Source organism: Cervus canadensis, chromosome 31, assembly GCF_019320065.1.
Source record: "Cervus canadensis isolate Bull #8, Minnesota chromosome 31, ASM1932006v1, whole genome shotgun sequence".
Taxonomy (NCBI): domain Eukaryota; kingdom Metazoa; phylum Chordata; class Mammalia; order Artiodactyla; family Cervidae; genus Cervus; species Cervus canadensis.
The window spans coordinates 13,888,410-13,914,324 of record NC_057416.1 but is presented as its reverse complement, the minus strand read 5'-3'; the positions used below and the strand labels follow the sequence as shown (position 1 = coordinate 13,914,324).

General features: G+C 39.4%; 2 protein-coding genes across 6 annotated transcripts in view; one reads left to right on the top strand and one right to left on the bottom strand.

Annotated features, from left to right (window-relative positions):
- CENPU (centromere protein U) overlaps positions 1-13,550 on the top strand; it is a 44,140-nt gene extending 30,590 nt beyond the window's left edge. The window contains exons 6-13 of the mRNA XM_043454243.1: positions 155-388; positions 3,347-3,413; positions 4,511-4,619; positions 6,501-6,579; positions 6,777-6,824; positions 7,942-8,003; positions 9,991-10,147; positions 11,635-13,550. Of these exons, the coding sequence (XP_043310178.1) occupies positions 155-388; positions 3,347-3,413; positions 4,511-4,619; positions 6,501-6,579; positions 6,777-6,824; positions 7,942-8,003; positions 9,991-10,147; positions 11,635-11,748 (870 nt within the window). The 3' untranslated portion in view covers positions 11,749-13,550. The remainder of the gene's footprint in view (positions 1-154; positions 389-3,346; positions 3,414-4,510; positions 4,620-6,500; positions 6,580-6,776; positions 6,825-7,941; positions 8,004-9,990; positions 10,148-11,634) is intronic.
- PRIMPOL (primase and DNA directed polymerase) overlaps positions 12,211-25,915 on the bottom strand; it is a 52,842-nt gene continuing 39,137 nt past the window's right edge. For 3 of the 5 annotated variants that reach the window (XM_043454238.1, XM_043454241.1, XM_043454239.1), the window contains exons 8-13: positions 23,849-23,934; positions 22,027-22,116; positions 21,841-21,949; positions 17,245-17,327; positions 17,118-17,164; positions 12,211-12,618 (exon numbers count right to left, since the gene is read on the bottom strand). In XM_043454238.1, coding sequence (XP_043310173.1) covers positions 12,373-12,618; positions 17,118-17,164; positions 17,245-17,327; positions 21,841-21,949; positions 22,027-22,116; positions 23,849-23,934 — 661 coding nt within the window. In that variant the 3' untranslated portion in view covers positions 12,211-12,372. Of the gene's footprint in view, positions 12,619-13,382; positions 13,466-17,117; positions 17,165-17,244; positions 17,328-21,840; positions 21,950-22,026; positions 22,117-23,848; positions 23,935-25,915 lie in introns of those variants that run through there. The other 2 variants (XM_043454240.1, XM_043454242.1) reach the window with 2 other exon arrangements.

Genomic DNA, 25,915 nt, shown 5'->3' with positions numbered 1-25,915 from the left:
GGTTTCCGGTCCTGTCCACTAGTGAGGTTGCCATCTTTCTGTTATATTCAGTTTTGAAGTTTGGAGTTAAGAAATGTGGACCTTATGGTTATCTACTAACAGGAATGGTAAGCATTTGTATTTTCTAAACAATAAGGCTGTTTTCTTGATCTAGCCAAGAAGAAAACTCAAGCCCATCAGTGACGAATCTGAAAGCCCTGAAGAAAGTGATGTAAGGAGAAAAGTTAAACCCACAGAGAACATAAATACACGGCATGAAGCTGTTTCAGCTACAGTACTTCCAGAACTTTCGGAGAAACCAGCTGAAGTGGTCACTCCTCAGAAGACAGGACCCCAGAGTGCTGAGTCCTCTGCTGAGAAAGCGACACTAGCCACAGAAGGTCAGCTGGTAAGAGTGTCTGCCGTCCCCTTGGAGAGGAGGAGAAGCTGAAAATGTCCAGCGGGGAGGGAAAGCATTTTCTTTTTCCTTCGCTTCTTTTGAAAGATAAGTTTTTTTTTATTTTTCTTATTATAAAAGTATATTTACTTTAGAAAATTTAGAAGGTGTAGAAAGGAAGATAAAGTCCTTTAATTCCATCACCCCAGAATAAAATAACCGCCGCATTTTTTGGTCTACACTCTTCAGCCTTTCATTGAGCTTTTCTTATCCTACGTGAAGATTTCAGGCTTCTGAACTCCAGATCTATCGAAATTTCTTTGTTAAGCCAAGTTTTGGTAATTTATTATAGTGGTCATAGGAAATAAAACATCACCCAATAACTAGCTTTTTAGTATCATGCTCTTGGGTTCTAGAACTTCCTTTATTTTTTTCCTTCATAGTTTGTTTCTTGGCTGAGATTCCTTATCTGCTTAATCATTAAGTCCATCGTTTCCTTCTTGGGACATATTAATATTTATGAGAGTGGCTTTGAGGTCTCTGCTTTCTAAGTCAGGTACAGTCAGCCCTCTGTATCTGCAGGCTCCACATTCATAGATTCAACCAACTACTTGATAGGAAATATTCGGGGACAAAAATTACATAAAGTTCCCCAAAAGCAAAAGTCGAATTTGCCACACAGCAGCCACTATTTTCACAGTACTTGTATGTATTTCGTAGTAGTCATAGTATTTATATAGTATCTGTGTTAGGTATTATAGGTAATCTAGAGATGATTTAAATACAATGGGGAGAAGTAGGTTATATGCACATGCTACCATGTTATACAAGGCTTGAACGTCAGCGGATCTGGGGGTCCCTGGGCGATCCTGGACCCACCTCCCTTGGATATTAAGGGGTGACTTTACCTGGACTATGGTGGGTCAGCTTCTTTTGAGTACTTCTTTTCTATCTTGACTACAGGTCACATTTTTTGTGTAACATTTTTAATCTAGTAGTTTTAAATTGTGTGTTACACGTTGTTGATAGGTGGTTGAGATTTTGAGTTGTGTTTTCTTCTCAACGTTGACTTTCATTCTAATAGGTAGCTTGATTATTAGCTGATCAGCTTGAACTTCTGTGGGTGTGATTTATCCCTTGTTGGGGTCAGTGTGTGGAAAGCCTCAGTGTGTCTCCCAAGCCTCTCTAAGTCAGTGGGACTCAACCTCTGTATTAATAGTCTTCAGTTGCTGCAAAACAATACCACAGCCTTTGTGACTTCAAACAATGCATGTTTATGCCTCACACAGTTTCTGTAGGTCAGAAGTCCAGGCTCGCCTTAGCTGGTGAGGGTCAGGGTCTCACAGGCTGGAGTTGAGGTGTCAGCCAGGACGGAACTCTCACCTGAGACTCGGAGTCCTCATCTGGGATCACGCAAGCTGTTGGTAGAATTCTGATCCTTGCCATCGCAGGCCTGAGGTTCTTGTTTCCTCTTGGTTGAAGCCGGGAGTCACACTCGGCAACCAGAGGCTGCCCTAGGTCCTCGCCACAGGGCCCTCTCACAACGTGGCAGCTGGCGATATCTTCAGAGCCAGCCAGAGCCTGTCAGTCTGCAGTGGTGGCCTCCTATGTGATGTGACTCATCAAGGGGGTGACCATCCCACCAGAGTCACAGGAGCCACTCACTCTCAGGAGCAGGGGACCGTAGGGTGCTTACCACACCCCCAGTCTCTGTTGAATCCGGTCAGAGACTGGCTTTAGGCTTAGTTAGGGTGGGTCTAGGGCAGCCCTAACTCTCGAGCAGTGTTTCTTAAGCCTTTCTCATAGTTCTCCTCCCTAAGAAGCCTTTTTAGACATTTTTCCTCCTAACCATTCCCCCAGCTGAATTTTAACATCATAAGTACACTGTGTATCTATTCATATACCCGGCACTTTGGAGGGTCATAAACTGTTGTACTGTAATCTCTAAGGCTGTCTGGCCCCCGCCCCGGGGACAGGTGGAGATGGCACGATCTCAGCACATTCTTACCCCCGAGCTGGGCTCTTCCCCCTGCTCAGCTGGACCAGTAGCTTTTAACTAGTTCGTGAGGCCTCTACGTTTTCTCCATCTGATTTCCCCCAGTATTCCTTGTCCTTTATCACCTGTTAGGTCCTTGATCCCACGATAGCACATGCAGCGCCCCGTGTAGCCTCCCTGTGAGCCTGGAGTAGGCCTCAGGGACCCTCAGGGACCCCACCCAGGCCTCTCGTGTCCTCTTCCGACAGCCTGTTGCAGGGGCTTCGGCCACTGTGCCCTGCTTTCTGCCTCCGCAGTGGGGCCGGACGCTGCTCTCTGGGCACGCAGCTGCTGTGCTGCCCTCTGGAGGAAGGTGTCCCGGGCCTGGGGGGCCGCGGCAGCAGTAGGTTTGCGTTCTGAGCGTCTCAGGCTTGTCCTGCCTGTTGTCCGATGCCACCCCCCTCCCCGCTTTATGGTTGTGCATGGCAATAGAGCTAGTTCAGAAGCTGTCATTTCCTCATAGCTTGGAGCAGAAATTGAGCTGATTCCACATATTATCATCCTAAATAATAAAAGCTCAATTTCCTCCAAGGCACCTATTGTCATAAGCCAGCTGAAAGTTTTAATTACTTTTTATTTTGAGGTAGTTTAATTTGCTCAGTATTTCCTTATATTAAGTTAGATAATTTATATGATTAATATATTAACTTATAATAAAATGAGGACGTGAAAGTCACTCAGTGGTGTCTGACTCTTTGAGACCCCCATGGACTATAGCCCACCAGACTCCTCTGTCCAAGGGATTTTCCAGGCAAGAGTGGGTTGCTGTTTCCTTCTCCAGGGTATCTTCCCGACACAGGGATCCTGACACAGGGATCGAACTGTAGCAAAAGTATTGACAGTGTCTGATAATGCTGTCTTAATTCTTGTTTTAAGAGAACCTTCTCTTACATGAAAATCTTTGCTGTGATTTTTTTTTTTCTTTTTTTTTTAAGAAAACTCAGAAGAATAAGATGTTTCCTGACAAAAGGAAGAAGCCAAGAAGTGGTGCCACAGACTCAGGTATAGATAGTGTTTTATATGTAGTCAATCATTCAAGAAGTTCTTTTTTAAAAATGTATTTTTTTATTTGATAAAGTAGTACATTTAAGTATATAAAATTTCCACTTTAAAAAGTTAAAAAATATGTGACTTTGGAGTAACTGAGTTTTCCAGCAATCTATCATGAAAATTTTCAATATACAACAAAGGATAAAGAATTTAACAATATATATTCATATACCTACTACCTAGATTTTACCATCAGAATTTATTTCTACTTGCTCTAGCACCTATTCATTAATCTATTTTAATTTTTCATCACGTTATACACTCTTTTCAGACATCATACTATGTACTCTTAGAAGCCTTCTTTCATTCAACGTAGCTTTGAGAGTCATGCATATTATTCTGCATCATTTTTATTGGCACAAAGTTTATTGAAAAATAGGAAAATAAAGCATTTTTTCCTTCAGTTTTTTAAAAGATAAGTTTTATAGTTTTCTTATTATAAAAATGTTTATTTTAGAAAATTTCAAAGGTATAAGAAAGGATGATAACATCACCTACAATTCCATCACCCCAAAGTAACTGCCGTGTTTTTTGGTCTATACTCTTCAATCCTTTTACTGAGCTTTTCTCACCCTAAGTGGGCTCATATCCATGTCATTCAGTATTCTACATACCATTTTAATGAATATGTAATATTCATCCACAAATGTGCATAGTTTAGTTAATCTCTTATATCAGCTGCCTGAATCAATGCACGCGGTAACCTCCATGTGTCCTAGTAGTGGTCCATCAGGTAGATTAAAACTAACAGAACACGGCTAACAAAGACATCCATCTCCAGTAGCGTTGGTAACAGCCGGCTGTTAAGTAAAGGCGCAGCGAGGCAGCTGAGGGACCGCTGTGCATTTGCTGCTTCAGAAGTGGGCCCCCAAGGAGCAGCGCTAGAGGGCGCCCTGCAGACAGGGTTTGAGCCTGTCTTCTCCCGGGTGTTTCTGCAAAACGTGGTGCTGTGTTTAACAATTTGGTGGAGTACTTTTGTTGTAGGCTTTCAGGTCCCTGGACCTAGGGCTAAATGGCTGATAATATATTAACCTGTCCTGATGTTCTAGATACTTCCGACTGTGCACCTATTTGGTGTTTAAAAGAAAAGAAAGCCAGTGACATCATGGAATTAGATGTGTTTTTGTCTGCATTCGAGAACATTCTTCTAGAGTATGAGTGAGTCTTTTGATGTTGTCATTTACGTACCTAATAAATTTCCCTTGAAATAGCACTTCTGCTCACCCCACAGCTTGATATGTAGAATTTTCATTATCATTTTTACATACTTTTAAATTTCTATTATACTTTTTTCTTTAAGTCTCTGATTTAGTATTATGTTTTTATATGTCCATGTGTGTGACTTTTAAATTTCTATTTATTAATCTTCTGTCTTAACTAGTTACAGTCCAATTTCATGGACTGGTAATACCTATTTTTGAAATACTGAGGCTTCCTTTATGGCCTAGCACATAATCTCTTGGGAAGCTCTAATTATTGGATCTGTGTAGAATCAGTATTACTCAGTTTTTCCTGGTATTTCTATCAATTTATGCTATCTCTGTAGAGGTTATTTTACTAGGATATCATGTTTAAAATACTCTTTTAGATTGAACATTTTATCTTTATGAAGTGACTCTTTTCATTCCTAAAAATGCTTTTTTTGGTTTTAAAATCCTTTATCTCATATGTCACTCTATTTCTTTAGCTAGTGTTTGCCAAATTTTATGTTCTTTGAACTTTTACTTCCTACCTTTGTCTCACATTAAGCTGTTATTTATTACAAACTCCTTTTTAAATCCAGTGTCCATCTTTGAATTTCACTTTAGTCAGTTACACTTAATTATCCCTATCTTTAGAAGAATGTATTGATCCTGTTTAAATGTATAACTCCCCACCAGTAAGATTAGAACTCTGGCAATCTGTGATGTCTTGGTCTTCTCTCCCTGCCCCCACCCCAAAGCACATCATGTTTATAATACCTGGAAACTGTTTAATTCTGGGAAAAGGGTGATCAGAGTTGGTACAAAATGGCTTCTGTTACCTGTTTCAACTCAGGATCTAGACTTGAACTTGCCAGAGCCAGTTAAGAACTGCAGCTTCTTAATGGTTCCTGGAGTCGTCCTCACAGGGCTTTTGGGGCTGTGTGTTTGTTGGTTTCCCTGTGGAGGAATGAGGTCTTGGGTCTCTTATTCCACCGTCTTCTGATGTCACTAGAAATACTTTTTAACATCCTTTTTTTTTTTTTTTTTTTTTTGATTTAAAGTTTTACAAAAAGTGTATTCAAAAGTGCAGGCCATCTCTCCTGCTTAGCATCTTGAAGAATTAGGCCATGGGCCTGGTCCCTTCTCCTGGGCGACTTTTCCTCATGTATTTCCCCCAAGAAAAAAATAGCTACGTGACAAGCTGTCACTCACACAAGAGGTTTATTTTCAATTCAGACTTTAAATTCTAGTGTCGTTCTGTGACGAGGCAGAGGAGGGGGGTAGCTCCCCCCTGGCAGGGTGTGGGTTATCATAGGTCTGTGTCCAGCTGTGAGGGAGGGAGACTGGGCTCTTCTGTCCCTGACGACAGGGACCCAAACCAGTTTCTTTGTTTGGGTCAGCTTTATAGTTTTTGCAGAACTGAATAGCTGGCTTCTGGCTACTTATCGGTTAGTCCAAATATGTGACCCAGTCCCTTCTCCAGTTGTAGCAGGGAGGGAGGAAGGGCTGAAGTCTGCTGCTCACTGGGTCAGGCGGCAGGGAAGACTGGGATTGTCTGGGAGCATCACTTTCCATATGGTTTAGTGTCACCTGTGGGGGTGGCCAGTGCCGGGAAGTGCTGGCCACAAGCGTGAGGACTTAGCAGAGAGAGTTCCAGTTCTTTTTCTTTTCTTGAGATGCTTCCAGTATTTTTTTAAATCTGAGAAAGGGCTGCAAGCTGACCATGCCATCTTAGATATTCAGAATGGCACATACCAAACTGTGTGTGTCCATGGGAATGCTAAACAAATGAAACACACCTTTCCAAATCCTTCAGAGACTACCTAAGTTTGACTTTTTTTTAATTCTGCTACAGACAAAAAATAGACTCTCGAGTTTGTAAGGCAGCCATCAACAAATTTCATTCTGATTTGAAAGAAGAACTCATCAAAATGGTAAGTTCAGTGACATAAATTGGTTGATCTAATTTTTTTTAAACTAATCCTTAACAGCTCACTGTTGTCTTGGTAAAGCTTGCATTTGCTGCCAGTGTGGTAAAGAGCTCCTTAGAAACTGGATATGATATGTTGTAAACTAATAAACACTTGACTTTGGAAAATGCATGCAAATATTTATTTCTTGTTTTGTGTAGCTTCAAGAAGTCCAGATGTTGAAGACTCTGAAAAGGAAGAATGCTAAGGTAAATCATTCACGTGGTTAAAGGCACAGTCCTGTAGAACGTGCACATACGTAGCAAGTAAAGACCCGACTCTGGGTTTTGTGACCTACAGAGTTTGTGTAAGGCCTTTTATCTTTTTAGTCACACTTTTGTTTGGTCGATCTGGTGCCCGTTCAGGTGAGTACTGATCAAGTCAGTAATGTTGAGACGGAGGCTAAGGAATGGGGGTCCCAGTTGACCTGAAAATGGCTCTCAAGCCCAAAGTGACCACTTACGTGGTTGAGTATTATGTATTATGTGTTTATCACTACTGTGTATGTCAGAAGTCTTTCAGACTGAAGAACTGTCTCGTGTCTCAGGAGAAAGGGCAGGCTAGGAAGAATACTGGGTTAAGGGTCAGGAGATCTCCTTTCTTGTGACGGTGCCGCTGCCTCAATGTCCTGTTGCCAGTAGGTCTGCAAGGAAACACGAGGCCCTTCCAGCCCACCTGTTTACAGTTGGGCCAAAAAGCATTCCTTGTTCTAGCTCTAAAGTTGCATGAACCCACGTGTGGAAGCACAGCCCCCCTCTACATTTGTAACAGAAATGGGTTTGAAATGGATGGTTTTCCTTCTGGTGAAAAATAACAGCCTTTGTTGTTTTTCAGTTTTAATCTCTTGTTGGTCATTCCTGCATCTCTCATAGGCAAGCAGGAGTCGTCTGAATGTCCAGCAGTGGAATATGAGGTAGTCGCTAAAAGTGATAGTTGAGATGATGCACTGAATTCTGTTGAAATGTTCTCTGTAAAATACAAATTGTGTCATGGCACTCCTGTGCTTCAGTATTTTCCTAGTGTACCTAGAGAGCATCACAGTGCCTTACTTGATAGCTCACAGGGTAGTAAAACATGGCCCTCCTCTTCAGGGCTCTCCGCAAGCGGATCCCCCTGGACTTCTCCAGTTCCCTCTTCTTTCCCGTCATAGCACACGTCACAAGCTGTGACTACACCCTGTTTGTATGTCATGTCTGTCTTCCCTGTGTGACCAACGTTGGTAAGAATGGGGTTTGCCGTGTTTCCCACTGCGCTCCAATACCTGGCACAGTGTACAAGGCAGTGCTGAAATATTTACAAAACTAACGTACAAATTTTTGTTATTAGATGATCTCCGATATCGAAAAGAAAAGGCAGCATTTGATTGAAGCCCAGGATGAATTGCTTCGGTAAGATAATATCGAAATCCTCTTTGAGAACTTAGAACAAGATTTTAATCACAGCGTTTCATGTGAGGCTTTGTTGTAAAACTTGCTGCTGTGTTGCATTTAAACACCAGGTCTTCTCTGAGCTTGGAAGCTCAGTCAAGGGAGGTTATGCCACTGAGTGGAGAAGCTTTTAGCAAATCAGCCCTCATCTATCCACACTAGATCTCTCAGCTCCCACCTGAGAGGTGTTCTGATTGGACACGTAACACATAGACTTGAGAACTGGGTGGCCTGGGTTTAAGTCCTGGCTCTACCACTTTCTGGCTGTGCAGCCTTGGGCAGGTACTTAACCTCTCGGTGCCTCAGTTCCCGCATTTGCAAATGAGCATAACGGTAACTATACCTCACAGGGTGTTGTGAGACCTAAGTGAATAAATACACAGAAAGTGCCACACGGTGACTGGCATAGCATACAGTAAGTGTCGTGTGAGGCGTTACCGGTTTGCATGAGTGTCGTTGAGACGTATCGCTTGGTATGACGTGCGTGATCCCAGGTGTCAGGCCAGAATTTCCAGGTCTGTCTCCCATGTGTGCCCAGGAAGATGGGAGCGCAGGCCGCCTGCTGGGTTTGCGGTGGTCTTCCTTACAGACGGGATGGCTGGGTGAGCCGGGGGGCTGGCAGCAAAGCAGCAGCAGAATAAGCAGTGTCAGATACGCTCTCTGCCCTTCAGGAGCCTTAAAATAGCTTGGAAAGTGGTCTTAGAAGGCAACCTGTAAGTGAATACCAAGTTTGAAAGATGAGACCTGTCCCAGAAGTCTAGAAGAGGGAGAAATGGGTTGTCTAGGCCTTTGGTTTCCAGATCCAGCCTCTGGACAGGTGCTGCTGGCCGGCGCTGCAGCCTTCATGGGCCCAGGCCAAAGTCAGAAAAGTAAAGATCATGATGGGAAGCTTTTTCAGGTGTTAGCTGTGTGTCGCTGGGCGTCGTCCTAAGTGCTTTATTATACCAACTCATTAAACCATCACCATAACCCTGGGAGGCAGGTTGTTTGGCCACAAGACAACTATGTAAGACTTGGATCTGTCTCAGAGCTTTTGATCTTTTTTCTAGACAGAACTGTAGAAGGTGAGAGGTACAGTATTTTGAAAAGGCATAGAAAGAAACACAATGTGTATTGTTTTACATGTGGAAAACCCAAGGCACAGGGCAGTAATGATCCGACAGCCCCCACCCAGGAACGGGGGAGCCAGGGCCCGGTGTCTGCCCACTGGCTCCGGACCCAGCGCTCCCGCCCACGGCCTTGCTGGCTCAGGTCTCCCAGAACATGGCACTGGTTCAGTGCACAGGGCTGTTACAGGGACGTCTATAAAATGTATTAGACCAGGTTTTTAAAATACATCTTTGTGAGAATAAAAGATGGTAACCATTCCCCATTCTTTTATAAATTGGTCCACAAAATCCAAATTATCCTTTTATTTTATATGTTTAGAGACTCATGAGCTACTGAGACAGAAAGCAGGTTGCCCAAGGTCGCACCTCTCACCCAGGCAGAGATGGTTTCTCCACTGCTTTTATTAGACCTGGACACAGTTTTAGTGAGGCAGAGGGGCAGAGGGAAGGCTTTCTGTCCACGCTTTGACTGCTAAACTGCAATGTCAGTCTACATCTGTCTGGGGCCCTAAAATCTTGATACCCAAGTATATGTTTTAATTCAGTAGTTCCTAAGACTCTAAAAATGACTTAATAAATTTTAAGATACATAAGGCATATTTTTCTTTGGGCTTCACTGCTAAGTACTTTTTAGGCATCATATTTCGGAGGTTTTGCTACATTTAAATTGATTGCAGAATCACTCATATTGATCATTTCAAAGCGAATGACATCTTAAGCCACCTAGCCCACCTGGCCTGTTTACTTCACTCAGAATCCTTACACGCTGCACCTCATATACCTTAGGCTGTAGTTCCACTTTGTCATTTCTTTTTGGGAAAAATATCTTTTTGTTTTAGGGTAGAACCTGAGCTGAAACAACTACACATAAAGTATGAGGAACTTCAGGAGAGAAAAGCTTCCCTTAGGAAGGCAGCATATTTCCTGTCTAATCTCAAACAGCTTCATCAGGATTACGCAGCTGTTCAAGAGGAAGAACCAAGTGCAAAGGAAACAGTAAGTTCAGTGTTTAATTTTTACTCTGTTCAGAAGACACAGGGCAGTCTGTTGGAGAACCAGAGCTTCGAGGAGAGAACAATGGCGATGTCAGGTCTACCCAAAAAGCATCCCTGTAAATTGGTGAAAATTTGTTCTCACTGCTTCTTAGCTAATTAATTAAGGCCAGAGGGGTAAAGGAAAATCCAGAAACACGGATTTTACTAAGGTATTGAAGCTTCAGAGAACTGAATTTCTTGAAGGGAAGTGTATCCTCTGGACAAAACTCAACTGTCGTCAACCTAAGACTAAGACCACTAAAACCTATACAAGTTTTAAAGACCAACCTCTTGTCTTTGTTCAGCCAGTATTTTTACTATCTTTTGTGTCTGAAAAACTAGCCATTATCCCCTATCAATAGTAGGTGTGATTTTAGAAGTTGAAAATGTTTTAAGAGGGCATGCAGGAGGGAAAGGGGTGGTTGGTGTAGATTCTTTTCTATGTTACAAGATACTGAATGTAGTTGACCCTGTCCTTGTTGTTTATCTGTTTTATATATAGTAGTGTGTCTGTGTGATGCTTTCAGAGTGTAGACACGAGGGTATATGCCTCACCTCTTTTCTTAAACTAAAAATCCAGGACCTAATGTTAGTGCTTCCTCCCCCCACAACCCCTCCTCTAAGAGCAGGTGCCGCCTGGCACAACAGCTTGAACACAGCAGGCCCTCAAATATTTGTTAAACTCAATTGCCTAAGGGTAGGTGATAATAGACAAAATTATCTGGGTCATAGTCACTCTGATAGGTTTGTGCTTAATTTCATTTCTAAGAAAACCACCTTGAAAACATAAGCAACAAAATATTCTAAGTATGATATAGCTGTCAGGATTTTAGTCATTCGCCCTTAGATATAAATTGTACCATGATATTTGGCTTTAGTTTCAAACTTATGAGTTGAGTTTTGTTTCCTATTTTTATGCTGGGTTTGTATTTAATTTTGTCTTTAATCATTAAGGACATTTGGATTGGCAACTGAGAACCACATCATTAATCTTCTCAAAAAGTAATTTTTCTAGATGAATTGTATGGGCCTGGTGGTCTCATTCCATCAGTTCTTACAGTAAACCTGCCATACAGTTGACTGGGTTTAAAACAGCATGAGATCAAGCTGACCCCACAGAGGTCTAGCTAACTTGCCCAGACCATGTCTTGACCTGTCCAGGGAGATTTTGGTTTAAATAATTGAGATGCCACTGTTCTTGAGCCAGCTGGTCTTCTGGATGAGTAGCTCAAGCTTTGCAGAGCAGTTCCCTTGCAACCTGTTTATCAGTTTTCTAAGGTAATGGATTAAAACCAATTTCGTAAAAATGAGTGATTCATGGAAAACACTATTATTGGCAGTTGGTCATAACATTGAATAACATAAAATAGATAGGATTTTAAAAGGTTTTTATAAGTTACATTGGGTTATGTAAGTTTTTTTATTCATCTAAATATTTTTCTTCAACAGTATGATTCATCCAGCCTTCCAGCTTTGCTGTTCAAAGCAAGACCCCTTTTAGGAGCTGAAAATCATCTGCAAAATATCAACTGTCAATTAGAGAAGCTCCTTGACCAGAAATGAGACCAGTCTACTAAGATGTGCACATTTAAGATTAGTCTCGTGATACAGTTTTAGAAGGTAACAGGCAGTATATATTTTTGCACAAAGATGGGAAGAAAACCTGAACTTTATTACTATTAATTTGAATTGAATATTTTTTATTGTTATAACAACATTCTCAGATAAGTTTAAAAGCAGGAAACTGTCTTACTGTTCAGACTGTATGATCTTGTCCCCAGAATTTAATATTGCTTTGTCATTAAAATTAAATGGCTAGGTATAATAGTTTTAGAGGCCATAATTAACTTTTCTAGTTAACACCAAGTACAAAGTTTTAAAATGTTTTAGAACGTTGACACCTCATCAGCCCTTAAACATACAGAAGCTTTACCCTAAAAATAAACATCCAAAATTAAGCTGATGTGAACATAGTTAATCACATAAGGAGAATTCTACTGAATTTAATAAGCACACTGGAGCTGATTTTCAGTAAAACTGGTTTATTTCAGTAAATAAGATTTGGAAGTAAAGTGATAAATAAAACAGTTGGTATAACAGGCTTATTTAATAAGTTACTATAATTTAATGGTACTAAATCTGCCTTCATGCAGATTATAGCCTAGTTATATCAGTGTCCATAATTAGCTACTCTTGTAATACTTCTATTAGTAGTTCATCAGGAATTTCATCCATCCCATTGTAAGCAAGAAGACTGTTCTCTGCAGCTTCTGCTAATTCAGCATCTTCTGTAGCCTCCAAAATGTAAGTATCGTCAAGGCCGTTATCCCAGTCAGCATCGGGACACGCACCTTTTGACGACACGCTAGCTGATGGTTCGTGAGGACCCTTGGTTTCAGCGTTTGCCGTTGTATCTGTTGCAAACTCCTCTTCCTGGTTCCAGAGAGGAGGGAGCGCAGAGTAGGAAGGAAATTAATCAGACAGAATGTGTGATAATTTCACCAGATAGTTGATCTATACTGAATTAAGGGATTCAGTTCAACAGATACTAAAATGAACACTGGACGGTACTGTCTCCAATGCAGCGCCATGGGCTCGTCACTGCCGCCTCTGTGGCGCGCTCACAGAGCTCCAGACTGGAGATGCCTGCAGCTCCTGTGGTACGTTCTTTCCAGAGTACACTGGTGGGGCTACAGCAAAGGCAGACTGATACTCTTTAAAAGTGGATAGTCTATAGTCTACCTGAAGGCAAACTGGTATCTGCTATCTTAACACACTAATTTCTCGATAGTTTTAAAATTAACATGGATTGAAAAGTTTTGAGATAACTGTCAAAGTATGACTGGATTTTGAGTATTAAACAGTATTGCATCAACATGAAATTTCCTGAATAATTTCACTATAGATGTATAAGATGCTCTTATTCTCCAGCTACATGCTTGAATATTAAAGAGATGAAGGGTTTTGATATCTGCACTTACTCTAAAGAGACTTGTTATGGACTGAAAGTTTGCACCCCCTCCCCCAGATTCACTGGTTGGGATCCTGACGCCCAGTGTGGCGATAGCAGGAGGTGAGGTCTGCAGGAGGCAGGTGCTGCGACCAGAAGGGGCTGGCGCTAGCTCTGTGACCCCGGAAGCTGAGTCCACAGCACCGTGATCTTGGACTGTCCAACCTCCAGAACTCTGAGAGATTTGTTGTTTTTAAGTCACTCAGTCTGAGGTACTCTGTTACAGCAGCCTGAAATGCCCAAGACAAGACTCGTCAAAAACAACGTGTCCTAAAAAAAAAACAAAAAAAACGTGTCCTGTGGACAGTAGTGGGAGAAAACAAGTGTGGCCCAGTGTTTGATAACAAGCAGCAAATCCAGAGAAAAGGCACACAGGAGGGCTCCTCCTCCTGCAGCATTTCTGCAGGTGAAAACTTCCTTTCATTGCAATAGAAAAACAGGCAAATGTAGTTTAGTTTAAAATGCTAAAGAAAATGTTAACTGTTAAAAAACTAAGTGGTGGGTTTATTATACTGTTTTTTTAACTTTAAATAAAAAGCCAAAATAAGTTAAATCCAAGCAGTGGTAATACTGTACACCAAAGGTACTTACAACTTGGTGTTTTCAAGGTGTTACTGGATTAGCAGGAATAAAAAAAATCCAGAAACCCACTAAAACCACAGCCATTTATCAAAATAACACTTCGAATAAACAAGGATGAAATATTCTTAGAGACAAAGTTTGGTTCTTTCAAAACACTTTTTAACGTAGAAGTTTACTAGAGACTCTGGCAATCAGGTATTTTATATCCAGCTCCTACAGATCAAGCAGATTTCTACCATGTCAGTATAAATTTTACCAGGAGAGATGTTTTTAAAATTGAACTGAATTACGTACCAGACTGTTACCTAGATTATAAACTCAAGCACTCATTCAGCTATAGCAGGTAACTTTTCGTTTTAACCATAACACCATAAACAAAAGGCTGATAGATGTGGGGGGAAAAGTCTAGAAAATAACATGACAAGAGTACTTAATACAAAGTTCTTGTAAAATATTAGTAAGACGTCATATAAAAGTAAACAGAGGGCAGTTATAGGCAATCCATAATAGAAACATAGTAAATCTGAATGTTAAAGTGGAAATTAAAACACCTGAAATACCACTTTATGTCTACCAGCTTGCTAAAGATTCAGTCGCTCAGTGATGTCAGACTCTTTGCGACCCCATGGACTGCAGCACACCAGGCCTCCCTGTCCATCACCAACTCCTGGAGTCCACCCAAACTCATGTCCATCGAGTCGATGATGTCCAACCATCTCATCCTCTCTCATCCCCTTCTCCTCCTGCCTTCAATCTTTCCCAGCACCAGGATCTTTTCAAGTGCGTCACTTCTTTGCATCAGGTGGCCAAAGTATTGGAGTTTCAGCTTCAACATCAGTCCTCCCAGTGAATGGTCTGGTTGGATCTCCTTGCAGTCCAAAGGACTCTCAAGAGTCTTCTCCAGCACCACAGTTCAAAAGCATCAATTATTCGGCACTCAGATTTCTTTATAGTCCAACTCTCACATCCATACATGACTACTGGAAAAACCATAGCCTTGACTAGACGGACGTTTATTGGCAAAGTAATGTCTGCTGTTTAATGTGCTGTCTAGGTTGATCATAACTTTCCTTCCGAGGAGTAAGCGTCTTTTAATTTCATGGCTGCAGTCACCATCTGCAGTGATTTTGGAGCCCCAAAAAATAAAGTCAGCCACTGTTTCCCCATCTATTTGCCATGAAGTCATGGGATGGGACTGGATGCTATGATCTTTGTTTTCTGAATGTTGAGCTTTAAGCCAACTTTCTCACTCTCCTCTTTCACTTTCATCAAGAGGCTCTTTAATTCTTCACTTTCTGCCATAAGTGTGATGTCATCTGCATAGCTGAGGTTATTGATATTTCTCCCAGCTTGTGCTTCATCCAGCCCAGCGTTTCTCATGATGTACTCTGCATATAAGTTAAATAAGCAGGGTGACAATATACAGCCTTGACGTACTCCTTTCCCGATTTGGAACCAGTCCATTGTTCCATATCCAGTTCTAACTGTTGCTTCCTGACCTGCATACAGATTTCTCAGGAGGCAGGTCAGGCAGTCTGGTATTCCCATCTCTTTCAGAATTTTCCACAGTTTATTGTGATCCATACAGTCAAAGGCTTTGGCATAGTCAATAAAGTAGAAATAAATGTTCTTCGGGAACTCTCTTGCTTTTTCAATGATCCATCGGATGTTGGCAATTTGATCTTTGGTTCCTCTGCCTTTTTCTAAACCCAGCTTGAACATCTGGAAGTTCACGGTTCACATATTTTTGAAGCCTGGCTTAGAGAATTTTGAGCATTACTTTACTAGCATGTGAGGTGAGTGCAGTTGTGCGGTAGTTTGAGCATTCTTTGGCATTGCCTTTGGGATTGAAATGAAAACTGACCTTTCCAGTCCTGTGGCCACTGCTGAGTTTTCCAAATTTGTTGACATGTTGAGTGCCGCACTTTTACAGCATCGTATTTTAGGATTTGAAATAGCTCAACTGGAATTCCATCACCTCCACTAGCTTTGTTCATAGTGATGCTTCCAAAGGCCCTCTTGACTTCACATTCTAGGATGTCTGCCTCTAGGTGAGTGATCACACCATTATTATTATCTGGGTTGTGAAGATATTTTTTGTACAGTTCTTCTGTGTATTCCTGCCACCTCTTCTTAGTCTCTTCTGCTTCTGTTGGGTCCATACCATTTCTGTCCTGTATCCAACCCATCGTTGCATGTAAAGTTCCCTTGGTATCTCTAATTTTCTTGAAGAGATCTCCAGTCTTTCCCATTCTGTTGTTTTCCTCTATTTCTTTGCTTTGATCACTGAGGAAGGCTTTCTTATCTCTCCTTGCTATTCTTTGGAACTCTGCATTCAAATGCATATATCTTTCCTTTTCTCCTTTGCTTTTTGCTTCTCTTCTTTTCACAGCTATTTGTAAGGCCTCCTCAGACAGCCATTTTGCTTTTTTGCATTTCTTTTTCTGGGGGATGGTCTTGATCCCTGTCTCCTGTACAATGTCATGAACCTCCGCCCATAGTTAATCAGGCACTCCTATCAGATCTAGTCCCTTAAATCCATTTCTCACTTCCACTGTATAATCATTAGGGATTTGATTTAGGTCATACCTGAATGGTCGAGATGCTCAGTGGTAAAGATTAAAAGGTAAAAATAAGAAATGGCAAGTGGAGGGTAACAGGTACGTCCTTAAACTGGACATCTAATTTCCTATCACTTTTATGGAGAACAATTTGGTAACACAGAAAATATGACAGTTTAAGTAGGAAAAAACCCTACAATATAGCATATACACTATGACTTAAAAAAAAACAAAACACAAGCACATACACATTTTGGAAGCTACAGACCAAAACACTTACATCAGTTATCTGAGTGGTAAAATTCTTAGGATGACTTTTTCCTTTTGCACTTTATGTATTTTGTAATGTTTTTCTACAATGAATGTGAATTACTTGGATAAGTGATATAAGAGTTTTTTTAAAGAAAAATATTGGTTTGGCAATCTACCGAAGTTTAAAGTGTATATACATATACCCTTTGACACAATTCTAGAAATCCCAGAAATATTTCTAGAAATTCTTCCTAGATATAAAGAAAATATATTTTGTAAAGCAAAAAATGAGAAAGCAAAATGTCTGAAACTGGTTAATAGCTATCTACACAATTTCTTATGCAGCAGTGGGAAAAAATGAGGTTCCTATGAGATGTGTGCTGAGATGAAACAATCAACACAACATGTTCCTAAGTGGAAACAAAGGACCAAACCGTGTTTAGACAATACCTAGACACCATTAGCTCGTTTAACCATTGTACCAAGAACTAGTTAAAAACGAGAAGGAAACTAAAAACTGTACTCACCTCTTTGAGAAGAAACAGAAGACACACTTCAGCAGGCAGTGGATAGCCTGAATCAGAAAGACAGCAGAACTATTTTATATAATATCTAATTTTTACTTTGTGGTAAATGTAAAAATCAGTAACTCACAGTCAGATTTGAAGTTTTCTGCTTTGCAGACAGGGTCGTGACATTTTTGATACCAAACTTCATTTTTCAGGTCAACCAAAATCCTTTACATTTAAAACAAAAAGTAAAAATTACTTTCCAGACAGGATAGAAAGCAAAATTCAGTTACATACCATTTACAAGAGAGATGCCTAAGACTTAAAGATGGAGAAAAGATAGGATGAAAACATATCTGGCAAACGGTGGTTGCCAAAAATATCACACAAAATGAATTTTAGGGCAAAAATTACATACTGACCAAAGTTTCTCCCAGGAAGATATAATTCCCAACTTGTTCCCACCAAATAAGAGATCTTCAAAATATGTGAGCAAAACTGACAGAACTTCAAGGGTAAACAAATATTCAACCATAATTTAAGATTTTTTTTTTTACAAACATTCTTTTGATAACTGATACCAAACAACCTCTCCAAAACTCAGGATATCGAAAATTTGAATGGGAATTTAAAAGTACTTATTCACACATTCTCTGACCACAAAACAGGTTATTTATAAATAAGCAATGAAAAGAACTGAAACTCGAAACTTAGAAATTTAAAACATTTTTCTTAATAACCAAGTGACTCAAGGAAAATTCATGATGGAAATTAGAACATGCTTAGAATTGAATGGAATTGAAATTACATATTGAAATAGGTGAGGGGAATTCCCTGGCAATACAGTGGTTAGGATTCCATGCTCTCACTGCCAAGAGCCCAAGTTCAATCCCTGGTCGGGGAACTACGATCCCACAAGCCTCACAGTGATGCCGAAAGTAAATAATAAAATGTGAAACTGAGCTAAAGTGATCTTTAGAAAGAAATTTAGAATCTTTAGCAGTAACACAATTTAGAAAATGAACAACAGAATAAATCTTAAAAGGCAGAAAGTAATAAACAAAAATTTTAAAAAGTCATTGAGGACAAAATGAAGACTAATAAAATTCAAGATTAATCAAAAAAGGTATAAAGACACAAGTGGTATTAGAAATCGAGATATAACTACAAATATAAAATATATTAAAAATATACATTACTTTTTCTAGTAATGCTGAAAATTTTGATAGAGAAGACACAATACTAGATAAAAATATACCAAACCAAACAAACTTACAGAAAACCCAAAGAATCCTATAACCACTAAGTTTTTTTTAAAGTAATTTAAAATCTTCCCACATTTCATAGAAAAGAAACACAAAATGGTTAACAATCAATGTGTTTGGGACATTTACCAAGGAGAGAAAAATGGGCTGGCAACTCAGTCTAAGAGCCCTGTGAACATTCCCATAACAGACTTTGTAATAAGCAGACAAATGCTACAGTTTCCAAAGTGCGCCAGGCGATGCAGGGCAGTCTGTCTGTCAGGGGCTAGGGTGACACCTGACACCTGTCAAGCTCCTGCAGACTGCCTGCTTGTAATTCACAGGCTCAGCATGGCATCACCCTTCTCCGTTCCTTTCAGTGATGTCCTGTCTTTGTAGAGCTGGGTGTCTGGTACTGGTGGTGGAGATAAAAAGGAGCATAAGTGTGGAATGAGACATGACCGTGAGGGTGGCGGTGTCCAGCCTGATTCCAGAGTCTGAGTTTATGCATGCAGTGTAAAAGGACACACAGCCCATTAATAAGTATGCTCAAGAGTCAACAGGTCCAAACTTCCAGGTATAAGTTAAGTCAATGTGATATAATATATACATAGTGACTATAGTTAATACTATATTGCATATTTGTAAATTGGTAAATCTTAAAAGTTCTCATCACAAGAAAACAAAAATGTATCTATGCACGGTGATAGATATTAACTAGACTTACTGTGGACATCATTTTGTAATTGTCCACAGATATCAAATGTTTTACACCTAAAGCTAGCTAGTATAATGTTAAATGTCAATTATATCTCAATTTAAAAATGAACTAAAAAAAAAAAATGAACTAAGAATACTTTCTTTCAATTGATGAATATTGTTTTTTCAAAGTGCCAATAAATTATCAGAGCAAATATTTAGTAAGTTGCTTGAAACTGATTAATAAGTTAATTAATAGGTATTTCTTTCGTCCTTGGAGCAATGTGAAAAAGTTAAGATACTAAGGGCAGCATGAACTCAGAAAAGTCTGGGAACCTCTGGGCCAGTGGCAGTTTGCCAAGCTGAGAGTCCCTGTCTATAAAGAATGCTCTTGGCAGGAGGCTCTGATTTCTGTATATGGTGAACAAGCCCAGAGTCTGTGGGCTTATAAGACACGGTTCCCTGCACACGTCACACATGCTGTGTCACCGTGAATATAACAGAGGGCTCATAACCTCAGTGTCCCTGCTGTGTACGGGGACAGCTAGCGCCCGCCTCGGCTCTCAGCTGGAGTTAGAGAAAGCGACCCGTGCGGGAGGGCGTGGGGAGCCGTGCCTGCTGCCCCAGGCCTGACTCTGCGTCCTTAGACCTTTAAAACTACTAGTAAAGCTTATCACTGGGTAAGATCTCTGATTTGGATGAGGGAGGTTTGATAATCCAATCCTCCAATTTATTAGTAATCAGGGAAATTCAGATGAAAACCACAATACCATTTAAACTCACCAGATTAGAAAAACAAATTTTAAAAGCCTAATGACAGTAAAATTTTGGTAAGAATATGGGGCAGGACAAAATCTAAAAACACTGCTAGTGGGAGTATCAAGTAGCATGACCATTTGGGAGAATAATTTATCTAAAAAAATTAAATACAAGCATATTCTATGACACAGCAATTCTAGTTTTAGAAATACACTTTGAAAAACTCTTGCATATGTGCACTAAGTGATATATACAATATTTGTAGCTTCATTGTTTATATATAGCAGCAAGCCAAATGTCCACAGCAGGACAGCAGATGAACTGGTCTACTTATATATATACAATGATGAAAACAAGCAACAGCTACATGCTGCAGTATGCATAAACCTCATGAGTATAATGCTGACCCAAAAGCAAGTCAAAGGATCAATTTACCATAAGATTAAAAAATGTAAAATGAAATATTATGTTGTTTGGATATGCAAGTAAACATGGAAAAACCATAAAGAGGTAAAGATTACCACAAAATTCATGATGACAGCTATAAGAAGAGCTGACTCATCTGAAAATACCCTGATGCTGGGAAAGACTGAGGGCAGTAGAAGGGGACGACAGAGGATGAGATGGTTGGGTGGCATCACCAACTCGATGGACATGTGTTTGGGTGGACTCCGGGAGTTGGTGATGGACAGGGAGGCCTGGCGTGCTGCAGTTCATGGGGTCGCAAAGAGTCAGACCTGACTGAGGGACTGAACTGAACTGAACAGCTGAAATCTCTAAAGAAACTGTACTTGGGCCCACAAGGTACTTCTGAGGTTAAGTGGTAGATATGGCAAGTATATGCACATATATATACATGATGTGTTTCACACTTAAAAGGAATACACTGTGGATAATAATACAACCTGTAATTCTTCAGAAAGAAATACATAGCAACCTGAGGATCTCAAAGTTAAATAATCATTATATGAAATGACTTTCTGGTAAACATTCATGAACAGAAAAAAAGACTAGGAAGATACAGCAAAATCATAACCATAGTTCTGGGACTACAGGTGGTCTTTTTTGTGTGCTTTTCTGTTATATTTTTGTGCACTGAGTTTTTGAAGTTTTTTTTTTTTAACTGAATTAATCTATGTATATATTATAGCACTGAATCATAATATCTAAGATGTTTTCCAGCTTTTTAACAAAAGTTTCCTGATCACTTTTTCACGCCTGGTCCATGTGCTGTAACAGCTTTATATATTGAAGTCTGAGCTCTGATATGAGGTATTGGCTGGTCGTGGTTTAGTTGCTAAGTTGTGTCTTAACTCTTGGGACCCCAGGGACTGTAACCCACCAGGCTCCTCTGTCCATGCGACTGCCCAGGTAAGAATACTGGAGTGGGTTGCCATTTCCTCCAGGTGTTAGATATTAAAACATGCTAACATCATAAATGATAATGACTGGGTTTCTATTTTATCCCTATTCTGAATGTTTCCTTATATGATGTAAAATTCTACTTCTGGTCTTACTTCATCCTTTATTTCCTCTTCTTTTGCCAGGGGCATTTAAAAGACAACTCCAAAAACGGGGCTTTGCATATGCAAGCAAGCATTCAATAAATACTGGTTCTCTTCTGGACTATTCTTTGTCTTGAACATGTTAACATAACTAACTCCAGTTCTTAAACCCTAACAGAGTAGTTTTCTTCTTGCCCAAATTTGCTCACTTTTGATTTAGACTCCGTAGGTGTCAAGGGCCAATGGCTACTGGCTCTCATTTCTTTCTAGCCCCACTCAATTCTGCTGTAGTTTCCTCAAGATTTCACTATTTAAGGGGTTATTTTACCAAATAAAGTACAAATAAAGATATGTGCCGAGGCAAGGTAATAATTAAGATATTCAAAATTATATTTTATTTGGCTTCTGCTTTTTAATATTTAAGTTGTATGAGTTACAACTATATCTATTATAACAAAATCATTTTTATATTTTCATCTTAAATTATAAACATTTAAAATATAATACTGGTCATTAACAAGCAGTATTACTTACATGATGTTATTGCTCCTATGGGCTCTTCCAATGTTTTCACACCAGCGGTATTTACAAATATCATAAACCAACAGTTCTTCTGGGAAAAAGTAGTTCCACCGCCGAATTCCTGAACCACAAATAATGTTTCTAAAGGTACTATTACTCTATTGTATAACAGTTAATAAAGAATAAAATTATCTTTACCTCCTTTAATGCCATTTTTGTTCACCAGTGAGAGAACAAATTGATCAATTTCAGGGTAAGGTGAACACTGGAAACCTTCAATGGTTTCTACTGCAACAGAAAAATTATTCATAAATCATAACAGCTAAAAGGTGGAGGAGTTAAACTTTAAGCTGTCCAGCACACCCGTGCTTTACAGCCCGCTCCCGCCAGTGTTGAGTTTTTTGCTTCTCTGCGGTTTGTCTTTTAATCAGTCGTGTATTCTCACAAGGAAGCAGGTAAAATGCAAAATTGTAGCTAGTTTTCATGAAAAGCGTTTAGAACCACTTCAGTTGCTTGCTTCATTCTGATAGAGAAGAACAGCCCCTCACACCTGGGAGCTGGCCTTGGATTAACACTGTCACTGAGATCATGGTGTGGCCACGAGCTGGCTGAGGCCTCGGAGCTCAGCCCTGGTGTTCTCCCATTAATCACAAACTGCTTCCCAGAACCTCAGCGTCATATAAGGTCACTCGGTGGCCATGATAATTCAGGACAAGAATGAAGACCACTCTAATCATGTGTGAACACAGACAAAACATAAACATTTTCCAAACCACAAAAAGGACCAAACGCCAGCCTATTTTGTCTCAGTAGCTGCTGATCCTTTACCAGCTGTGGCTTTAGTCTCCCTGTAGTCAGCCTTCTTTCTAGATAAGATTTATCAAGATATTTAAATCATAAAACTGTCACTGGCAGCGCCCAACTCAAAAAACAAGCCCACTCTTCCTTGGAGACTCCTCAGAAGCATCTAACTCAAGCCTGGATCCTATAAGAAGTCCTTTCTAACGCCCTTTTTCTGATGCCCGTTTCCTATGCTGTGCGGTCTCCACCGAGGTAACCCGCGATGAACTCACTCATCACAGGTGTGTTCTCCAGTCCTGGAGCTGCAGAGCACTAACATCTTATATTTTCTACCCACAACTCTAAGGAAAATTGTTTAAAGTCTCATTTAAAGACAGAGTAATCTACTTTTCTTATAGCCCAATTTCACTTACAAAAATAGTATACCTAGTTAAAGAAATTTTGGAAAATATATTAAAGCAGAAATGAGAGAAATAAACCTCAGTGTCTAGAAACAGAGGAGACAGTAAACAGACAAGAAAACGTTATCCATATTTTTAAAATACACTTGTGATCACACCTCATAAAATGTTATAACCTTATCTCAACATTGTAAATGGGTATTTTTCATACTATATAGGCTTTATAAGTCTAAATCAAATGGCTACAGAGTATTTTACAGTATGTAACCAATCCAATTTTGTTGTATATTTAAATTTTCAGTCTCCCACTTATAAAGAATGATAGCCTAAAGTGTGTGTATAAAAATACAGTTTACTGGAGAGTTTAAGTATATCTTAGAAAAAGATGTTTTCTGCAGTAAAGCAATTAAGAACATATAGATTTCATGAAAAACTTTATGGCCATTAAAAGAATGCAGGGGCTCTCCATGTACTGGAAATGCAGGAAAGGTCTTCTGGGTTAAATAGGAAACTATTAACAGTGGTGACCCATCTGATCGTGGACAGAAGGGTGAAGAGATCTTTTAAGTTTTTAAGTTTTTTCATTTTAATATGTGCTTATTTTAGACAACCTACATTATTCTCATATTTTCCCTCTAAAACACCCTAAGATGAAAATTAAGTCAGTAAGCTTTAAAATTTTTTTACACTTTTACTTTGGAGAGAAACACAGTTGTTCTGAAAGAACAGTACATATAAATACATAAGATTTAAGATTTTGAAGAAAAATAGATTTTGCATCCTTAAATTTTCATAGCAAATTGTTTTCTTAAACTTACCTGAAGTACTGGTACGATTCAAACACTGAATTCGCTGTTTACTTTGAGGTATGTCACATGTCAGAATTCGTAAAGCATCTGAAAATCTGAAGAAGAAAATGTGTACAACAGAAAGTAATATTAGAATTAAAGAGATTTAACTACTGAAAGGACACAATTTCAGATAGTCTCATAATAAAATCCTTTGTTCAACAGCTAACTGTTCAAGATATTTATGCCACATTTGCCTAAAAAACACCAATCCAACCCCTACAAAAAATGATTAGTTTGGTGACCATTTATAGTATTTTCCTCAACGGTAGAGTCAATCAGAAGACCTGAGAAATGCTGAAGCTACAGAAGCCTTTTAAATTTTTGTTAATTTTAAAAGTCCTTATCAGATACTCTTGATATATTTTTAGAATTTATATATTTTAAAAATAAGTAAAGAAACATGATTTTAAAGGTTTAAAGCAATATTTTCTTGTTTTTAAAAACTCAGTAATGATGCATGCATGCTCAGTCACTTCATTTGTGTCCAACTCTTTGAGACCCTATCAGCTGTAGCCCACCAGGCTTCTCTGTCCATGGGATTTCCCAGATAAGTACACTTGAGTGGGTTGCCATTTCCTTCTCCAGGGACTCTTCCCATCCCAGGGATTGAACCCACATCTGCATTGGGAGGCAGGTTCCTTACCACCGAGCCACTGGGGTAGCCTGATGATACCTAAGATATTTCATAATATGAGGATTTCTTCTATTTCAGAATCTAGTATAATCTTATCATAATGCTTACTGTATTTTGTTATTTGTATTGTATCAGTATACAAATGAGCATAAAATTGTCAAACAAGACAAACTAGCAATGGTGGTTTGTGTTTTAATGTTAGTTATAAGATTGTACTCACAACCAATTGAGAAGGAAAATTATGTGATTATTTAGTAAAGCATTTTCAGATATCTTTTTAGCTTAAGCAGTGTTGTTGTTAGTGAAGTCATTAATAAAGTTATGTTTTCTGCAAAATCTTAAAAAAAAAAAGTCTGGATAATAGAAAAAAAGAAAGAGGAACAAAAGCAAAGGGAAAACAGCTTAAAAATTAACTGAAAGGAAAAACACATTCAAAACCATAAAGAATTTAGCCTTTATTTCATGAAGAACAAGACCTGGTATTTAGTCAGGTACGCGATGACAACAAAAGCTACCTCGCTCCGTAGGGTAACCCTCTGCACTTCTGCAGAATACTGACAACTACAAAAGAAATGGGGTTTGGGAATCAAGAGACTGCCTGCACTTCAGGCTGTTCTTAGAGGCCGCCTGTGTTGCTTCTCCCATACAGGATAGAATGTGACCTTATTCTGGAGCCAACAACAGTGAGGGAGCAACGATCATGTAATTTTTAGGACGGTACTACTGCCAGAAGCTCAGATGTGACAACCAACGCCTGCGGGCAACCTTACGTGCCGTGGCACCTACCGCGTGCCAGGCGCTGCGGGAAGCATACACATACAGTTCTCACTTACTTAGTCCTCACAGCCCCACGAAGTAGGTGTTAATGTTACTTCCATTTTAAAGGTAAGGAAACAGACAGTGAGGTTACTTCTAAGATTTGTTAAGAAAACTCAAACAGTCCATACATATGTAGAGAAAGACAACACATCTTCCCACCCTCCCGAGTTAGCGTATCAAGTGGACACTTGGACACAACTTTCCCTGTGCAGTGTCTTAAATATTTTTATTATAATTTACTTCTATGGAATTTCTCTTTAAAATTATATCTAAGAGCAGCAAAAAGGAGAGGGATCAGAACAAGTTACTTTAGCAAGACAATTTATTCTGATCTTTAACCACGTCTTAAATTAACAAAAATTGCCAGCCACGAGTGAAGAGAAATGAAGGCCACATATTTCTATTGAAAGATGTCTTTCACACTTCTTAAAATGACCAAAACATGAGAATTTAAAACTTCAGTAAGACTTGACAGTAAATTAGAGTGTATCAGTATAATAGAAAATTATATAGAAAAATTATTGATAATTTATTGGTCAATTATTAATTTGACAAATAATGTTGAGTAGACAAGACAGGTG